Source organism: Pholcus phalangioides, unplaced genomic scaffold (assembly GCF_987345545.1).
Source record: "Pholcus phalangioides strain wild (caught in Gottingen) unplaced genomic scaffold, Ppha-v1.0 ptg000017l_1, whole genome shotgun sequence".
Classification (NCBI taxonomy): Eukaryota; Metazoa; Arthropoda; class Arachnida; order Araneae; family Pholcidae; genus Pholcus; species Pholcus phalangioides.
In genome coordinates this window covers 26972988-26993043 of record NW_028301610.1, presented here as the reverse complement: position 1 = coordinate 26993043, position 20056 = coordinate 26972988, and the positions used below count along the sequence as shown (strand labels likewise).

The window sequence follows — 20056 nt, the reverse complement described above, 5'->3', positions numbered from 1 at the left end:
GTTAAAATACAACTTTTTTTAAGGTTATTAGCTCATAATTTCTGTACAGAAGATTTCCCGTATTCTTCATCTCTTCAATCCACTAGTTTGCTCTTTCCCCCTCCCCCCCAAGAAACAGCTCCTAAGGTCCTGTATAAATCTATATGTCTGAGGTAAAGGGCACTAATGCTCAAAGCATATTATGAGAGTGTAGCCAATTAGTTTTTTAAAGACAAATTCAAAATAATATATGGTGCAAATCATCCTTTTAGAAACGGTGAATTATTCTTTACATTTGCATTCTAAACTTAGGATTTCATTTGTTTTACTAGCCATCCAGTTATCAAGAATCAATCAGTAGTAGTTATCTGAAGGTACCTGTTAGTAGAAGTTTTGACACAAAGCTTTATGCTGGAACAGAAACCAGGTAAGTCCGATTTCTTTTGTGTCTATTAATGTCGTAAAATTTTGAGTTACCATCATAGCTTTGCATTTCAAAAAAAAAAATCTTATGCATTGAATGGGAAATTAGGGTGCATTCACATTATAATACAAATTACTGCTTAAAACTTGAGCAACAAAAATGTACGTAAAAATATTGTATTCTTTTTTCATTAAAATGCACACTGATCATACGATGAAGTAAAAAAAATCTTTTTTTGAAAAAGAAATAAATTTATTATATAAAAAAACTACATATGAATATTGAGCCATAAAAAGTTTAGTGATAGACATAGGTTAACACTCCGTGTTAGGTTAGACACTAGTGTTAACCTAACTTTCTATGTTTGTGCTTTGTTTCAAGCATTATTTCTGAAAGGATAGAAAACCTATTGAGACATTTGAGAGTGCAGATCTGCTAAAAAAAGACGCACACTATCACTTCTTTAAATGGAACGATTAAATTCCACAATTTCCTTTGGTTATAGTGCTGTGCTAGCTGGCCATGTCAAATATGCTGTTCCTAATTTTGGAGAAACCAAAAAAGCACCCTTCCTCTCTAAGCAAAATTTCGGAAGAATTCGACAAAAATGCTGGATCAGTGGCAAAAGTGAAACACTTGTGTAAGAATTAAATATTCAACTTTAAAGATGATTATACAAAGGTCTGATATAAATAAAATCTGTTACGTGAGAATTAAGGAAATTTAAAATAATAGAATTTTGAAAAGTTTAGTTTCTTGTAGTTTTTTCCCCACATAATTTGTGTATTCAGGTGATTTTTAAGCCCAGTAACTGAAAACAAAATAAAAACACAATTGAATTATTGAGAGGGGTTACTCTTATTTGCAGTTACTTTTTAGTTGCATGACTTTCACATTTATACGATGCTTCAACATGGAACCTCATTTATCATATGTTCAAGAGGCTACTATATTATACATGTTTGCAACTTATTGAAGCTTTGAAGCCTATCAAGTGCGACTCGGAAGGCTTTGGAATTCTCTTCCACTATTCAGACACACTAAATCTATCCAAAAAACCTCTCCAGACCTCTGTTGCTTGCAAACGAAAGATTTTTTATAAGTACTCTTTTTTTTTTTTCACTTTTTTAAAACCCTTAATAAATAAAAAGAAAGGATATATATTAAAGGATTATTTTTTAACAAAAAAGCATTAGTCTTACTAGACCGGGATGGCCAAGTTTTTTACCAAGCCTAATTCAGACTATTTCCTATGTTTGTGCCACTTTCTGAATTTTAGTGTGTGGACTATATGTTCTGCTTTTTTACAAGATACGATCATTGTTTCTGCTACCACCCAGTGATTTGGCTGCCTTTTTGTTTTCTTAAAAATGCAAATTTTTGTAATTCTTTTAAATTCTTGAATCATGAATTTGATTATCATAATGTAAATCATGTATTGTATGTGTATAAAGTTCTTACATGCACTATTTGGGCAGCACAAACTGGAGACTCAGGATGCTGGGGCCCTTCAATAAACTTTGAGTTGGAGGAGGGGTTAATTTTGCAAGTGAATTATTCTTTGGTAGGGCCTATGCCTCCTCCTCTCCAAGATGGGCCTGTCTTAGACCAAGTGGCACCCTGTGCAAAACCAGCAGTCTGCAGCCTCCTGCAGGCGTAGAGTCAAAGGGGGTGAATAGTTGTTTACTGCTAGGCACTACTGTCCCCTAAAATACGGAATGGATTCATATCCACATATGATCGGGCTTTTTGGGGGGTTGGGGACAATCATCCCCATTACCCCTTTCTGGAAGTAAATAATTACTGTAAATTAGAAAAGTTGCTTAATGGGACACAGGACTTTTGAACGATCAAAAGAAATCAAATTTTTTTTATTATTATTTTAAAAAATTCTACAAGTCTTCCTGAACATTTTGATACCTCACTTTTTGTTCTATGAGCAGTAGAAATCGAGATAGGTGGGAATATGTGTAACATGAAAAATTCCAATTTCACAAGTTTAAAGGGACTTCCAGTAATGTGCCTCCATGTTCATCTCACATGTTTCGCGTTTAAATATATTTGTTATAGACTTCTTTTTTTTTTTTGCTCCATCTACATTCAAAATATTTCTTTTGAGTGAGTCTTTTTCCTTTTTCTTTATTGAGTTGAAGAAAAAAAGTGTTACTCACTTTTTTTTTTGTTGACAATGCTCTTTGTACACATGCCTCTGCGAGTCTATCATGTTGTTTTGTGTTACATTACAATTTAGTTTATAATTGTTTTTTTTTCACAATTATATTTCATGAATGGTTATTTGTTAGTGTAGTTATAAAATGTTTAGTGAAATTACCCTTTAACTAATCATGTTAGAAACATATATAAGTTACATGAACCTAGATTGTGTGGTGGTAAAGAAAAAACATCAAAGATGTGAATGTATTGAACATACTAAAAGATTTTAAGTTATGTGCATACAGCAGTTCATATCTTCTGTGAATATTATCAGTGTGATTACACTCTGAACAATGAATATAAAACCGTTTTCATGAAATGGGGGGAAAATTCCATTGAAATATTACTGAAAACAATAGAAGAAATGCAAAATTCATATTTGCGTGTAGTGTTGTTCTGTGTGGTTTGTTGTAAAGTCCTGTTTTGGTGATAGGCATCAGAAATAAGTTTACACCTAGTGAATGAGAAAAACCTGATTTTCAAAAGATTTTCTTCCAATCATAATAATGTGTTATGCACTTGCATGTCTATGCAACGCGATTTGTTGTTGATGTTGTCGACAACTTTCACGTCTACTTAAACTTTTGCAGACTGGACACAGTGCTTATTTTCCAAAATAAATTGTAATCATGTTTCTTGTATCACACCACAAAATATATTCATGGTAATGCCACTACTTGCTATAAAAATGAAAAAAACCAAAAAAAAAATCGCATTGACATTTTTTTTTCTTTTCACAACAGTCAAAAATCAATGAGCCCTCGACCATTATGTAAACTAATCTTTTTTGTCAGTTTCCTTGGGTTTGTTGTTAATTCATCTCAAATATTACTCACAACACATTAAATGTATAATACAGACTACAAAATAAATTTAAGTGAATTTTTTTTTTGCCTTATTAGTTCTCCGATCTGTGGCTTTTTACAACCTGCTGTGTTTTGAACGTTTGAAGCGGCAAGGATCTTAGAACATTAAAATGGCAAATTAAAGTATGAAAACACGATGGCAATGTTAAAAACTAATTATATTATTGAACAATGAGGCTATTCTCATGAATCTGTGTAGTACTGTGTTTGAGGAAAACATAATTTCATAAAAATTCATACTTTGCAATCTTTGAACGAGTTTTTCTCAAAACATCAATTTTTGTCATTGCGCGCATGATATCTCATGAACTATGTCCTATTTCCATGAAATTTGTCTGGTATGTGTCCTTTACTTAGGCGTATAAAATGAACAAGAATGGTAGACATCCATTGAAATTTAAAATTTTTATTAAAGTTTCTGAACTTTTAAAAATATTTTCATTTTACATATCTTAAAGATCCTAGTTAATTTCATTAAACAAACAGTTTGGAACAAAACAAAATTTTATGCAGAAATTCAAATTTGGGCAGATGAAATTGTGTGCGCACTGGTGGCGTGTATGATAATTTAAAAAAAACATTACAACTTTTTTGCTTGCAAACAAAAACATAAATTTGTAAATTTGATGCATGCACATCAATTTACACATACTTTAAATGTGACCCTCAAAAATTTAAACAAATTGGGTAAATTAGAAATTTTTAAATATATGCTACATTTTTCTGCATTTCTTGACATTTACGGGTCCTGTGTTCCTGTTAACTAAAGTTATCTACAGCATTATTTGCAGTACAGTTTAAAAAAACATATTAACTATTGTGATGATTGGTGAGGTGTATACGAAGCAACGAACATGAAGCATTCCTTTATTTTGCATTAACCTGCGAAACATAACCCTTCGTCATGAAGGTTAAAATCGAACTCCTCGAGAATGTCTTTGTCTCTCGATACAACTTAAATCTCACGTGTCTCGTGAATAAAAGTATTGCTGTACATCCTTGTTAACAGCTTGCCTGTTACACTATGTATATAAAATTAAATTGCAAATATATTTAAATACTTTAAATATTGATCTAAAAAGGATTGTATATGGAAAATGAATAAAAAAATCTTGTGTAATTATAATGTATTCACAAAAAAGAATTTAAAAAATAAATTTTGGGAACTGGATGATACGGTAATAATAACGAAAATATGAAGATGATTACATATACACTTGCAATCAACTTAATCGGCTGTAGCACAAGGAGGGACAAAGCACTCACACAGTTCGTGATGACATGATTGATGGCGCAAAACACAACAAAGGTTTTACACGCTTGCAAATTAATGATTCACAGGAATGGAATGAAGCAAACACATTATAAAAACATGATATTTATTATGCTTTGGCTCCCCTAAGAAATTAGGGTGACACCTGCTGCTTTCTTTTATTTGTCACGCCCTGTAGTTTTGATGAATGAAATGATTATATGTGTTAGTATTTTGTCTTGTAGCTCAAGAAACAATTTACAAAAAAGTTACTTGAAATTTATCTTGCATACCTTTATGGACGTACAGTAGTCTCACTTATCCGACATAAATGGGCCAGCATAACGTCAGGTAATAGGAAGGAAAAGCCTATTAAACATCAAACTATGTTATAATTTTATACATTACGACTCTAAAATCATGTTTTACAACAAAACAGAAGAAACTAACTTGAAAAATGAACCTACAATTACAGCAGGCCGTAGCCAGAAATTTCATTCGGAGGGAGGTCACTTGTATTTCAGGGAGGCAAACTGATAAAAAAAAATAAGAGATCTGGCCATCTTTTTTCCCTTTTTTTCAGCCATTTTTCTCACATTTTGTGGGGGGGGGGGGCCTGTCCATCAAGTTTCCCCCTCTTGTTATGACCCTGAGTTACAAAAAATTCTGAAGCTAAATACAGTATTTAAAAAGTTCAGTCCTGTGATGATTTAAATAAATTTTTTATCGTAGTCTGCTTTCGTAATGAGTGCAGTTACTTCGCTGCTAGGTCTCTGCATCTTTGCAGTATCATTATGTCAATTCCTGTATATTCGTAAATTGTGTGTAAATTCTCAATGTAATTGCAGTTTCTGGAGCCTTAACTCCATCGTTATGTGAGATTCTGAGAGGCTCAACAATTGGTGCTTGATATGGATGTTCAATTTCGTTGTCATCGCAGTTTACAAGATTGATGATTTATTCATCAGTTAGTTAATACTGATCTTCTTCATAGTATAGATGGGCGTGCCACTATACAGACGGGGTAACTAATTAGCCGCGGTAGAGTCAGGAGCAGGAAAAAACAGACTACGCTCACAACTTGCAGTTCTTGTTGCCGAGTGGTGCTTTTCTTTTTATTTGCTGTGGGACATTGGATAATGTGGAATGTCGGATAGGTGAAGGTCGGATAAATAAGACTCTATATATCACTAATATGTATACCATAATATTACAATAATTACACCATAACCACATTTTGCTATAATTGTTTTTATTTAAAGCTTACGGCCTGGATCACTGACTTTAGCAAAACAAGGGGTTTGTGATAACACTACAAGAGCTGAAAAAATTCGTGTTAGGATGGCTTCAGTTGAATCAATTGGATCTTGCTCTTTGGATTTGGATGCAAGCGAGTCAGTCGAAAATGGTAGAGCTCATTACACCACAGCTTCAGAGTTCACTCTACAAAGCGAAAAAATTCTGTCACTTAATGGCTCTTTGAACTCGCCTGAGAAAAGGAAGAACCAGAAAAATGAAGATAAGACGTACAGATCAGAGTTAGTTGTAAATAAGTATGTAATCATTGCTTTGCTTTTATTTCTGCAGTATTAATACACATATAGTTGTCGAAGCTTATCATAACGAACCCCAAGAAACCAAATATTTGGTTCATTACATCAAACTATTTTTTTTTAAGAAGAAAACATCAGTGTATTAGCATAGTTTCACCTACTCAAAAAACATCAACTAATAATTACAATTTGAAATGTTATGGACCAATTGCAATTAAAATTATTACTCATTTTGGTCTTTCTTGATTCTGATCAATAAGAATGCATTCCTACTCCAAGAAAGCTGTATTTATAAATCTTTCATTGGATGTGATCCCTAGACAAAAGTAGACACAGTGTATTAAAATGATCACTATCTCTGTTTTTAAAGTATACAGTAGAACCGTGATTTAACAAATGAGCTAAAAGTGAAATTTTTATTCGTTAAATCATAGGAAATCATTATCAGGGTTGAGATTAACATAAATATGTATACAGAAACTTTAAAAAAAAAATTTGTATCAAGGAATTTTTTTAAAATCTGGATCAACTGCATTTCATTCATAGTGTCAAATGAAATCAAATCAATGTTTTAACACTAAAAATGTTTTGCTTTATTTTGAAATGTAACAGAATTACAGTCAAACTCTGTTTTAATAAATTGAACCAGGACCAAGTTTTTTTTGGTTGAATAGAATTTCAATGTATTCCATTTTTCCTGAATATAATTCATATGTATATCAAGTATCATCTCTTTCCAGTTCTGTTGAAGAGAAAAATGGTGTGTGCTTCAGCAACGGACACCACAGTAGTACAAACAAAACTGAACGTACAGTTGCAGAAATAAAATTGCCTTCCTATGTTAGTATAAGCTGTGCTATCAATGGCTATACAAACTATAGTCGGTTTTGTCGTAGTCGTGATAATAGTCCTGCCCGTGCTTTCCGCAAATCTAGTTTAGAGGCATCTCATACGTATGACTCTGGTGCTGAAAATACAGTGGCACCCTCAAATGTGCGATGTACTCGTAGCTATTCCGATTGCAATGGGAATTCTCGAACGCTCTTCATGGAATCAAAACATGTGAATATAAGCAAGCAGTTGCAGATACCTTTGCAAATACCCAAAAACTACACTACAGAGATATTCATAAATAATGGACACTCGCCACCAGAATTAGTCAAAGATTCACCAACAAAAGTTTCTCAAAATGGTCACGCAAGTGAAAAATTTCTTTTAGCTAAAGAAGTTGGTAATGGCTCAAAGTCTTTGGTTCAACAAAGAATTGAAAGTCTATATGGAGTATCTGCTGAAGAGAAGGCTAAACTACCAACTCGAAACAGCCGGTTTCCTACCAGTCATTCAAATAGACATTTTGACAATTCTGTGAGTACAAAACGAAGTCCATCTTGTCCTCCGGAAGTCTTAAAAAGCCAGTTGGGTATGATACTGACAGACTCCTTTCATTATTTTTTATTTTTTTAAATAGGAAATTAAAAATATATGATTCTAAGAAAAGTTTATTGCCAATTTAGATATGCAGTATAGCCAAGCCACTAAAAAACTATAGTATCAGTTCAGTAATTAATTGAAAAACAATTTTATTTGAATTTTTTTCATCTCATATCTACAATTGTTTTTATTAATATAGTAATCTTAATTATTAGGGCTCGGATTTCTGTCTTTACATTTTTAAGTAAATTTTTCCCCTGCTATTTCAATTTCGTCTGGTTTTTTCGATTTCTACTTTTGATGAAAGCTCTTTCTTCTTTCTCATTATTCACGAAAGCCTCCAAAATGTACCAACCTGGGCCATCTATGACCATTTATTAAAGGGTCAAACACCAGAAATATGCACTCCAACTGATAATCTTAGCACCTTTTTTGAAAATCATGCTCAAGCATGCAGTGAATGTTTAGAGTTCATTTAGGGCTAAGATTTTTTAGGCACTAAAAATGAAATGTCATTGTTGATTGGTAAAAAATCCCGAAATTCATGTTTTTCAATCAATTTGCAATGACATTGAATTTTTAGAGCATCAAAATACTAGCCCCTTTCAATGATGCTGGTGTGTGGTTGTAAATAGATTAACCAGCTGAATCGGTGATGGTAACTTGTGGGTAAAATTGGTCCATGGAGGAAATTTTTTAGTGTTTGGTAAAGTTTGAGAGTTTTATCAAATGAAAAGAATTATTCAATTTTTTTTTAATTTTGTGCACTGCTTTTGTACAGCTAAATATTAGGCTGGATGTTTTATCTACAGATGGCCGCACATTAATTCTGAATTATGGAGATTACCTCACTGCATCTGATCAAGTTCAAGCAGGTCCAGATAAAAATTATGGGGCCTCAATATTTTCAAATTCTTCTTAATTTCTGTATATGGTGAGAAAGTGTTCTGTACAGATAAAACACTATTGTTTTGCTAACTGTGTGATACTGAAGTTGCTGCAGAAAGGAAATCCACTGTGCTGCAACATATCAACACCAAAAAGCATAAACGAGGTCTTCAATTACTAAAGAAAAAAATCATTGGTTTTTTTCTACCTTTATAAAAAATTTCTGCGTGTGTGTTTGATATATCAACTGTAAAAGAAAATGAAAGCTGTTATTGATTCTCTGATACTCGTAGTGGTTAGTAAAATGAAGAATTTTTGTTCATACAATAAGTAATGGTTCAAAATAGTTCAGACTGCATCAGCACTTATATACTTCTGTCATATTATTTCACAAAAACTAATGTTATCTGAGATAGGAATGAAAATTTTTTTAGGACATATTTTTTCGTTTTGTAGAGCATATTTAGTTAAGAGCATCAATGCATTTTTTATAGAGCATTTTTTAGAAGTTTTTAAGACATGGAAATCCTAGCCCTATTAATTATACTATTATAACTGTGTTCTAGAAGTCTTTCTTTCAAACCGAGCACAACTCACGTCTATCACCATCTATGGGCAATTTACTACCTATTGAGTTGTGCCGGAAGAGTAAGTGTGTGTACCTAACAGTCTGAGTGGGTATCTAGTGTTGTGTCTGATTTTTCAGTACTGCCATCTATATTTCAGAAGTGAAGTGTAATGATTGAATTACATTTGTACTGTTTGCAGGTCGGTTGCTCTCTGTGGGAAGACTTTTTAAACGGGGGCTCGCATTCACGCCTCGATTGGGATTCACACCTTCATTGTTGGTTCCTTGGATCTGTATCTGTTTTTTTAGGGGGGGGGGATTGTGGTGACAAATAAATACTTACAGCCAATAATGGCATAAATACTATACTTAGTACCACTATGATTCACTGTTTTTCAGACCTTTTTTTCAATGAAAAATATCTCACCCCTATCAGCGTATACAAATTTTCCCAAGGGCAAGTCTCTCTTTTGTGTCCTGAAGGGGAGTTTTGTGCATTTTTGACTGTAGAAAAGCTTGAGAATCTCAGCTCACTAGCATCCCCCTTCCGCATATGCTAGTGCCTATGCTAATAATGGTATTAGTGTAAAAATTGACTCGGTTATTTTACTGCTTTATCAATTGGTTGATTGATTTGATCTGTAAATCAGGAAGAGTTAAGTCTTCAAAATCATATTCAAAGCTATTTTTTAAATTTTTATCCTTCATATGTTAAATTTTTCCCCAATTTTATATGCCCAACGAAGCCATAGAAGTGTACTGTTGAATGTTCCATGCTTGTGATAGTGAAGCATTGAAACTTCTAATATTTGGGCTAAAATTTATACAAAATACAAAAATGATTTATTCAACCAAATTAGATTGAAATAAAAACAAAATTCATTATAAACTTGTAATAAATGATGAGTGCTTTTATATTGTTAGAATGACAACTGCATGCTATGTAAACATGTTAATGATTGAATAAAATTTTATTTTTCATACTGTTTACAGATAGCAAACTGCCAGTTTTTAGGCATTTGAGGAAAGACTTTAGGGAACAATTGTTGTTGGAAGATTCAGTATCTCCAAAAGCATCTGTTCTGAAAGAAGGAAAAATGTATATGGCAGAAACAAACTATAATTTTTCTGAAAATAATAAAGATGTTTACCGCAAGCATTTAGATTTAGAAGACCACGGATTCCATTCATTGCCAAGTGATGTTGGAATTGATGAGTGTAAGCTTTCTCTCAAATTATTTTCACATTTTAATTTTCTTATGACTTTCTTAATTTTTTTCGGTATTAATTAAAAGAGGAATTAATTTGATTATTTACTTATGGTGTCAGATACTTGTATCACGTGTATAAATGGGTAGCTTAAATCAAACTTAGTAACCAGGGGGAAACTATCTCTGTGGTCGTTAGGAACTACTAGTCCGAATTAACTACTGGTCGGAGGACCGAAGTTAAGAACCACTTCAACTACTGATACTTGATAGAAACCACAAAGAAACTGTCAGTCCTTTAAAGTCACGTGACTTGAAATAGTAGTTAGGGGTCATTCAAGTATTAAGTCAACATCGATAGGGGGTGGAGGGGGTATCGGATATGCTGACTTTCGATGACAAGGGGGGTTTCAATGACGCTTACATCATCAACCACCCTTTATAAAAATATTAAATATTCTTAAGGGCATCTTACTCTGTGCAAACGAGAAAAATCTTTATCTAGTTTGTGGGCATCTGGAATAGCATTGTCCCCTATCTACAGAGCCACTTTAGTGATCTCTAAATGCAAGATATGCAGAAAACTAGATGTTGTGAAGATATTTATTATTTGAGATGTTGATTTTTTTTTAAGGAAGGGAAAAACTCATCTCTGCCTCTACCGGGAGTCGAACCCGGGTTCCTCATTGGACAGATGAGTGCTCTCACCACTAAGCTACAGAGGAGATAGAGATTTTCTTTCATTGGAGCATAAATATATACAGATATGCAGAACGAGACCGTGCAATGGACAGTCTGATATGATCAGCTAATAGCTCATGGACGACAAGCCACCAGATGGCTATATATGACATGATATCGCTCTCCACTTGTTAATGCAAGATATACAGAAAACTGGATGTTGTGAAGATATTTATTATTTATAAATGTTCCGCGAATCCTTCAAGTGATCTGGAAAGGTGTCTGGTCCACTCAAGTACACTAGAAATGTGTCACAGGCCGCTTAAGTGCCCTGGAACTGTGCCACACGTCACTCAAATGATCTGTAATTATGCCGCATATCACTTTAGTAATCTGGAAATGTGCTGCAAGTAATTTGAGTGAAGCAGAACTGCACTGGGGCCACTAAGTGCTCTAAAACTGCCACATGTCACTTAAGGGGATCTCTAAATGTGCCATGTGCTTAAGTGTTCTTGAACGGTGTCAGGAGTCACTCAAGTGATCTGTGAATGTGCCATGGGCCTATACTTGAGTGATCTGAAAATGTTCCAGGCCACTTAAATGCTCTAGAATTGTGCCATGGGTCACTTATGCTATCTGTAAATGTGCAGCTTAGTTCATTTTTACAAAATTAGGTTTGAGGTGGCGGCCCGCATCAGATAACCCTGAGATTTTTCATTTGGTCCACGGTCATGGGTTTATCATATATGGCTTAAAGGGTGGGTCACAATGAATTTCTTAAAAATAAATTTTGAGTTCTTAGCCTTCAAATAGCATTGAAACTAACAGAAATTGATTATAATAACATATAAAGGTATTTTCTTCTGAAATTTTAATTTAATAGAAAAAAAATTGAATTTTTTGCATCAAAAAAATAATTTTTTGATCTTCTGGGGGGGGGGGGGTCATGCCCCCTGTATACATGTCTGATCCCAGTATGCGTTAGGAAGTAGGAGGGAAGAACGGACAATTTTTTTCTGACAAGGGGGGGAGGAGGGTCAGTTTTGCTTACAAGAGGGGGGGGTCAAAAATAGCTAAAAATCTGGTGACGTAATACTTCAACAGTCCCTTTAGAGGAGGTAAAAAGTTTTGGTTTTGAGGGTAAGGGATTTCTAAACAATTGGGATGCCATTTAAAACCTACAACTACTACTATTAATTTACCAGTTGTTTTTCTGCAGTGGTGGTGGCACTGATTTCATGCTTACAACTGATTTTAAACAAACTATTTTGGAGGGATTTTTTCTTCTCACCATAAATTTTTGTCACCTGTGCAATTGATTATTTTTTTCACACCAATATTGCTAGCTAGTTTACTTAATTTTGTAAACATACTTGGATGCAGCATTTTGTGGATTTTTTTTTTAGAATAAGGCTCATTATATAGTAATAGTAAAAATATTTTTCTTGGTGTATTATATATTATTTTATTTATTTACTTATTTTTTGGTGATTGGGTATTTTGGTTATATTTGACATCCATACCTTTTATGGGTCACCTCATTGGGCAATTTGCCTGTTGTGGCCCTTGTATTGGTATATTTTTATCTAAAATTATGTAATTGGCTGTTCAGAACATGCAAAAAATTATAATTTGTGGTTGGAAAGCTAGTGAAGCAATGAATGTAAACTGTTAATTTTAGTACAATATATACCAGGTGGTAGAGGTGAAACACATTTGCATTTCTTGATTGGGAGCTACTAATCAAACAAACCACACACCCATCGCAATTCGAGCTTATATAGTCATCGGTTCTGGTCTTAAGAGTCACACATTTCTCACTGGAGACTGTTTTGGGTACAAATAGTTACTAAAAATTTATTTTCACTGTAATTACCCTATTAAAATTAGAAGTTAGTTTTTAGTAACTGTGACACAATCATTAATTTTGCAATGAAATTTTTCAGGTGATAGATCAGCAATATTAAGTTCACCTTCAGTCAATGTAGCAAGTGAAGCAAAATTAATGCCTATCAAAACTTCTCATGATGAAATATCAAGTACAAAAGATGGGCACAGTTTCTTGATAACTGTTGAGATATGTTCAAAAGAAATCAAAGGACAAATAAAAAAGTGGGAAAATGAGCTTCAAAATAATATTCCAGATGATGTGTCTGGAAAGATTAGAGCTGCTTGTGGAAAAGCTAATCTTCTGCTTTCTCAAAAATTTGAACAATTCCGTGGCTTATGCATGAAGAACATAGTAAGTATATCTCACATCTGTTGCCTCACTAATTTTTCTTTCAACACTCTATATATCTGTCATATTTCTTAGCTTATACTCTGCATTGCTTGTATTTTTAAAAAACCATCTCAAAGAAATTTGCTGTGAATGTTATTGTATAACATTTAAATATGAACTAATACAATTGTATTTTTACTATTTAAAAACAGCTTTCTGAGCATTTAGCAAGCATTTTTCTAGAAGTACAATTTTGCAGAATATGCAAAAAATGTTTTTTTTAGACTGGCTCTTACTATCATGTGGTAGATAGGCCAAGAAGTATGGTAATTTTTTCCAATATTTTTTTGATTTTTAATCAAAATGCATCATGATAATTCTTTTAAGAGATTCATGAAAAATACATACATGGTCTCAATGTGATATTAATCAAAATAGTGGGAATGATTAATAATTCTGGTGACCATTGAAAAATTCCCATGGTTACTTATTTATTGAAGCCAAAAGCAGTCCAAATGGTAAGAGAACTACAAGCTTGTGTTGGACTGTAAAAAGTCTAAAAAGTATTATGCAAATGATACCAGCAGAGACCTTGCTATAAAAGAAGGGTTTGTTAAAGGAAACCATGGGAAAATGCATGGCTGTGTTATCATGAGTTTACTTGTATTAGTGCTTCTAAACTTTTACAATGCATATATTTTTTTAATAGGAAGAAAGTCCTGACACTCCTTATTATACCACAGCTTCTGATTTAGAAGGTTTTTGGGATATGGTAATGCTTCAGGTTAAAGATGTGAGAGAGACTTTCAGTGATATTCAAGCCATTAAAGATAATAATTGGCAAGAAGTTAAAAAGGTTTGTATTCCACTAATGTAATGAACTTTTTCCATGTAAAATTTAGATGACAATGCATAAAAGTTTGTTAAAGTACCAAATGAGTTTGCCAGAGTTTTTCAGTTCAAAAAAAAAGTCAAATGCTGCTATTCAGATTCAGCAGTTAACTGTAGGTCCTGGTGTATAGTTAGCCCTCGTGTAGAAATGACCACAGTGTGACAAAAATGATAAAATATGTGTGCATTGCTTTAGTGCGCTCTGACCACAGCAGGACAGTTGTGTCTGAGCCTATGCTTAAATATGGGCTGATAGCTTGAAAAGATCTCATTCAGTTTCAAAGATCTAGACTTGAAAATGGACGGCAAAGATTGAAATCTATATGCATGGTTTGAATCCCACCTGCGCCACAGTGGTGGTCAGCTGAAGTTGATTTTCTGCGCTTCCCAACTTTGAGGTGCAAATGTGAACCAATCTCCCCCTTTAAAAAGTCTCGCCACAGAGCAACGGGCCTATAAACGGTACAAATACTTTCATTACACTACACTCACTTCTGAAATAATAGATGGCAGCACTGAAAATCACACACAACACTAGATACGCACTCAGACTGTTAGATATACACACTCTCACAACGCACTAGGTAGTAAATTGCCCATGGTGGTAGACCTGAGTTGTGCTTGGATTGAAAGAAAGTCGGTATGCGTATAAGCTGATCATATTTCAGTGTGGCTGGATTACACTATAAAAGTTTGATAAAATATCTTTTACAAAAATTGAGAAAAACAATAAGCGTATTTGTTACATTTGCTGGAATGTAATCGATGCCCTTATTGGTTGCATTTTTGAAGTTTTATAAAAGAACCTTTCTGAAACTTTGATAGTGTAATCCCAGCCAGAGACAAAAATGAAACGGACATTCAGCCTATCATTTCCAGTTATAACCAAATCAGTTCCAAGCAGCCAATTAGAGGGAACCCCCATGTGTATAAATCAGTTGTTGCTCTGTATGGTATGATAATAAAGCAAAATCTGTACACATCATAGTGGATTTCTCACTGTGCAGTAAAAATTCTATGTATATGCTGAAACATCAGCCATAGACTACATGCACACACACACACACAGCTTAAAAAACCTTGAACAAATAGGTTAAAGTCCATTTTATCTGAAACCTATTGCAGCAAATTATAGAGAAAGTCAGATTTTTCAATTACCATTAATTTACTTTTTTATAGTATTCAAACACAATTGAAATTTATTCATTTGATTAAAACGTATTTCATAAAAAAATTTCATTCACACCCAACTCAACATTACTGAAATAAGGCCGGTATTACGCTATAAAAGTTTGATAAAAGTCCTATTGTAAAACTTGAAAAATGCAGCCAATAAGGTCAATGGTTACATTTTCTAGACTGTAACAAATAACCTTATTGGTTAGATTTTTCAAGTTTTACAAAAGCGAACTTTTATAGTGTAATACCGGCCTAAAACATTCAGTCAACTGCTGCAAATAATTGCTAATTAGCACTCAAAAGGTAGGCCATCCATTCAAACTGAAAATTTCTACAAGACTGGAGGGGGGAAGAATTTTCTCACTTCAGCTTGTTCATCCCTTTACATTGAAATTAAAGATTGAGCCAAGAAATGGCCGCTGAAACCAAATGTGAATTAGTTGCTGAAGTCAAATAACAAACTTAAAATCGTCTTGCAACTGATGCAACAATAATGACTTTCTTTTCTATTTTCTTTCCTTCCTCACCTCTGGCCAAAATTTTCACTTCAACTCACCCACCCCTTCACAGGGTAACCAGCCATAAATGGCCTCAAGGCTATGTGCCCAAGTTGTATAAAAAAAATGAGATCAGTCCTTTCTGAATAGTAGATATGGTCACCTTATGTATATATGATTGTTCATGTTTCCTTAGTTCATAAATTTAATATTTCCAAGCATATTTTTTAATGGGAATTTTGCTTGCATCAGTTGTACATAGTTACCAGACGTTCTTTTTCAGGAGGACATATCCTCCTTTTTGATGTCATTTCAAGCATCTTCCTACCTTTTAAAATTTGCCCTTCTTTTCAAGTTTCCAGAATTATTTTTCTTTTTGTTCTGGGGAAATTTTTTTTCCCGCTTTGAAGCATATATCTCCTCATTGATATGAGTGTTTTTCCCCCACATGCATTGACCAAGAGCTATTGAAATTCCCAGAATTTTTTCCGTTTTTGCTTTGTTTTAGCAGTTCTGTTTCAGAGCTGGAAAACGTTATTGTTGTGGTTGGTTTTATTGGTCAGAATAGTAGTGCCATCTGTTGTGGAAATTGAAAAAAGTAACGTTACTAAGAGTGCTCGTGCAGGCGTCCTCCTTCCTGTTTTCAAACCTGGTAACCCTAGTTATACATTAAGATATTCTACATGTCTACAATGAGACATCAGTTTCAAGAAAGAAAAATTAGATATCTTTTGATCATTTCACGGTTATACAAGGAAGTAGAAGGTATACCATGGGATATGGGGCATATTTGCCGGGAAAAATTTTCTGAGTGCATGTATAACCCTAAACATTTTTGCTAGAAACCAATATTATTTCTCTCATGTATTCTTTTTGATACATTTCCAAAAAATTTGTACTATCTGCATGTATTTTAATGCTTACTGCCTAGATTGTTTTTTTTTTAAATTATAATTGTCAAATTTTAAATTCAAAAGTTTATCATGAAATGACCTGATTAAAATTATAAATACTGAATACGGAAGTTTATTCTACCACTTCATATTATGAAACTCAAAAAAGCTTCATATTCTACCATTGCAACATTCTGTTCTGCCCATTGTTTTTTTTAATGTTTCAATTCTTAACAAACTAACATATCATGCACTGAAACCAAATCTTCAAAAAGACTAATTTATATTTTAAGAAAAACTTTTTTTTTTATTAAAAATATAAAAGATGCATTTTTTTATTTTATCTTGACAGAAATCTTATGTTGTAGTTTTTGTTTGTAGGATATTATCCATAGAAAGCCGAGAAAATCTCCATCAGGTGCAGTCTCTAAGTCAAATCCATGCACTCCTAAGAGGGGAGCCAAGTCAGCTGAACTTGCAAGAGTTCGAGAAGAAGCTAGAAGGCAATTGCTTGCTGCTAAAAAGAAAGGTCGACAACAAAACATAAATGTTGCAGATAATGATGTGTCCATTTTTACATCCAGTTAATGACTTGTGTGATTGAATTAAACTTTTATTCAATATATTTTTCATGAAGTGAGAAGTCACAAAAACATTTTTGTTTTCAATTGTTAAAATCATATGTATTATTAAGACTACAATCTTCAGCTTTCTATTCAAAAATGTCTAGATAAAGCTATGTGTAAATTGATCTGTACTTAAAAAATCATTATCAATCCAAGACAATGAAATGATAATTAGAAGTCTATTATGAATCGTTCTTAAATGAAAATCTTCCTTTTTCCTTTCGAGTTACCCGATATAAAATTATTAATTAGTTATTTATTGATCAACTAGTTAGATTTAGGCATTGCTGACCATGAGAGGTTATTAGTTGTGAAACTAGTCTCAAATTCTTGACCATTTTTGTAATTAGACTGAGACCTACAGTTTATAGCCGATACTTAACCTTTTGCTGCCTATGTCGAGGTGGACTCAACATAGGACCACATTAGGAAACAATGGTACTTCATTGTTACAACGGCCCTTTATGATAATAGGGAAGGCTCTGTGGATTTGACAAGCAAAATTCATAAGCTATACAAAAATTCCACAGGACAAACATCCAGGAGCCTTCCTTCTTGCCGGCAGGGGTTATAAAGTATGAACTGTACTAACGAAGGTACCGAAGAGGAAAAACCTCTGGACTGCAAAGGCTTTTCCTGCAAGTCTCTCTCAAGAGTTTGGTTCATCAACTGCTCAGAGTGAGGACCTCACTGTGCTGTGCATTCATCTTAATGCCATCTATCTTTAACAAGCTAATCATTACGTCTGATGAGGACAGAAATTATTTTAATTCCTCTTCATTACAACTTCAGGTCTGTTAGTTGTATTATTGTAATAATCTTAATATAGAAAATGCTTGCAATCAGAATTACTGTCATGCAAATCTTTTGCTTTATGTCACAACGAAAAAAAAAAATAAACTGCTTGGTGTGAAAATTGAATATAAATCTATTAAAAAAAGTTTTGCTGTATGTATTGTTGCAAAGGATGGAAACCCAGATCTTTCACAGGTGACTTTTAATTTGATTTTCATGAATGTTTTTTTTTTTATTTATTCTACTTAATATTTGTTCCTAATCCATAAATCTAAAATAGCGTTTTTCTAGTTTAATTACATATCAAGCCCATGAAACTTCATTTCAATCTATCATGCTGCTACAGCAATGGTACTCTATAGTTTATGATGTATTTGTTTTGATGTACAGCCAGTAAATGCAGATAGGGTTTATGAAGGTAAGTTATGTATCCTTCTGAAGGAAAGCCTTGAATTGGGAAGAAGCAGTTTTTAGCTATAATGGATTGTGATTTTTCATGGTATCCATTCTGTTTTTTACTTTTAACTTTTTTTTTCATTACTAGAATGATTAAGAAAATTATTTATCTGAATATGATCCTTTTGTTGGACTAGAAGTTGTGTGATGAAAAATTTTTAAAAAAAATTATGCACCATGTCAATGATTTTTATGTGCAAAATGTAGGTTAAGATTTCATTGCTTATACATATTGTAAAGAGTAAATTATAAGGTTTTGTTAAATGTCTCAGGAAAATGAATCGGTTTTGTATGTAATGATTGTAAAGGTTTCTTTATGCGTTGTGTTGTTTTTATTATGTACAATATACTTTTTGTATTTATTTTATGTATCCATTGTGAAGTCTATTCTGTGTCAAAATTGTTATAAACTTCCTTAAAAAAAAAGAGCTTCAATAAGACTTATATATTTTAAATTAAAAGGTTTTGCTAGGAACACCGGGAAATTGATAATACTATGAAAGTTTTAATTTATTCAGCATTAAATGTCTGTACAGAGTGCTGTCAATACACTCGTGTCATGCTTTGCTATCACCATATTTTATAATGGAGTGTTTTAGACCTTTTTGACAAAGATTTCAGGTTGCTTGGAAAATAAAGATATGTTTATTTTATTTGACTAGTAATTCTTTCTCAATGGCATCAAAACCTTTTTGACTAAATGTGTCTCAAATTTATTAGTCTGTCATCAATAAATTATATTCATTGACCCCACTACTTCCTCAGATTTAAGGGATATGTATGCATGCAAAATCTTTAAGAATGTGTATTTTAAACTTTTTCCCGTTTCAAATTTTATTTCCATATTTAGTACATATGTTCAATGAAATTTTGAATCATTAACCCTTTAAGTGATTTCATAAATTTCTCTGATCTGTATTATAACTGGCGCAGTAGAAATCACCAAACCCTCTGTAAAATGCCACTTTTTTTTTTTTACAAAAACACAAAATGTACTTATAAGGCAAAACAAAAGTCACATAAAGAAGACATAAACACACAAAAACAAATTGGGCCCCAAGGGACATGACCTTTTTCCCTTGATTTTGTGCATGTGATCATGGGCGGAGATAATGCCCCCCCCCCCCAGCGTCAAAGGTGGAGTCGACTGATCTAATGTACATGAGCTGACACCATCGTGCCCCCCCCCCAGACTTCCAAGTCAGTCTCCGCCTATGCATGTGATAGTTCCAACTCAGAATATTTCAAAAAAACCAAGGGGAAAAAAAAGACTTTATACACATATTTCTATATTACCCTAAAGGGAGGGAAAATTTTTCAAATACTCCTATTATCAAAAAGTGAATAGCTTACTCCTACTACTGATCGGCGAGGGGGGGGGGGTGGAACCATTTGAATATGAACCAAAATATATATTCCGCTCAAAACCACTAG

General features: G+C 33.2%; 1 protein-coding gene across 1 annotated transcript in view; it reads left to right on the top strand.

Annotated features, from left to right (window-relative positions):
* The window catches only part of LOC149072627 (uncharacterized), a 32517-nt gene extending 13242 nt beyond the window's left edge, over positions 1-19275 (top strand). The window contains exons 5-11 of the mRNA XM_089247186.1: positions 312-406; positions 5998-6288; positions 7029-7708; positions 10169-10393; positions 13011-13306; positions 13995-14141; positions 17127-19275. Of these exons, the coding sequence (XP_089103312.1) occupies positions 312-406; positions 5998-6288; positions 7029-7708; positions 10169-10393; positions 13011-13306; positions 13995-14141; positions 17127-17333 (1941 nt within the window). The 3' untranslated portion in view covers positions 17334-19275. The remainder of the gene's footprint in view (positions 1-311; positions 407-5997; positions 6289-7028; positions 7709-10168; positions 10394-13010; positions 13307-13994; positions 14142-17126) is intronic.
* The last annotated feature ends 781 nt before the right edge of the window (positions 19276-20056 follow it).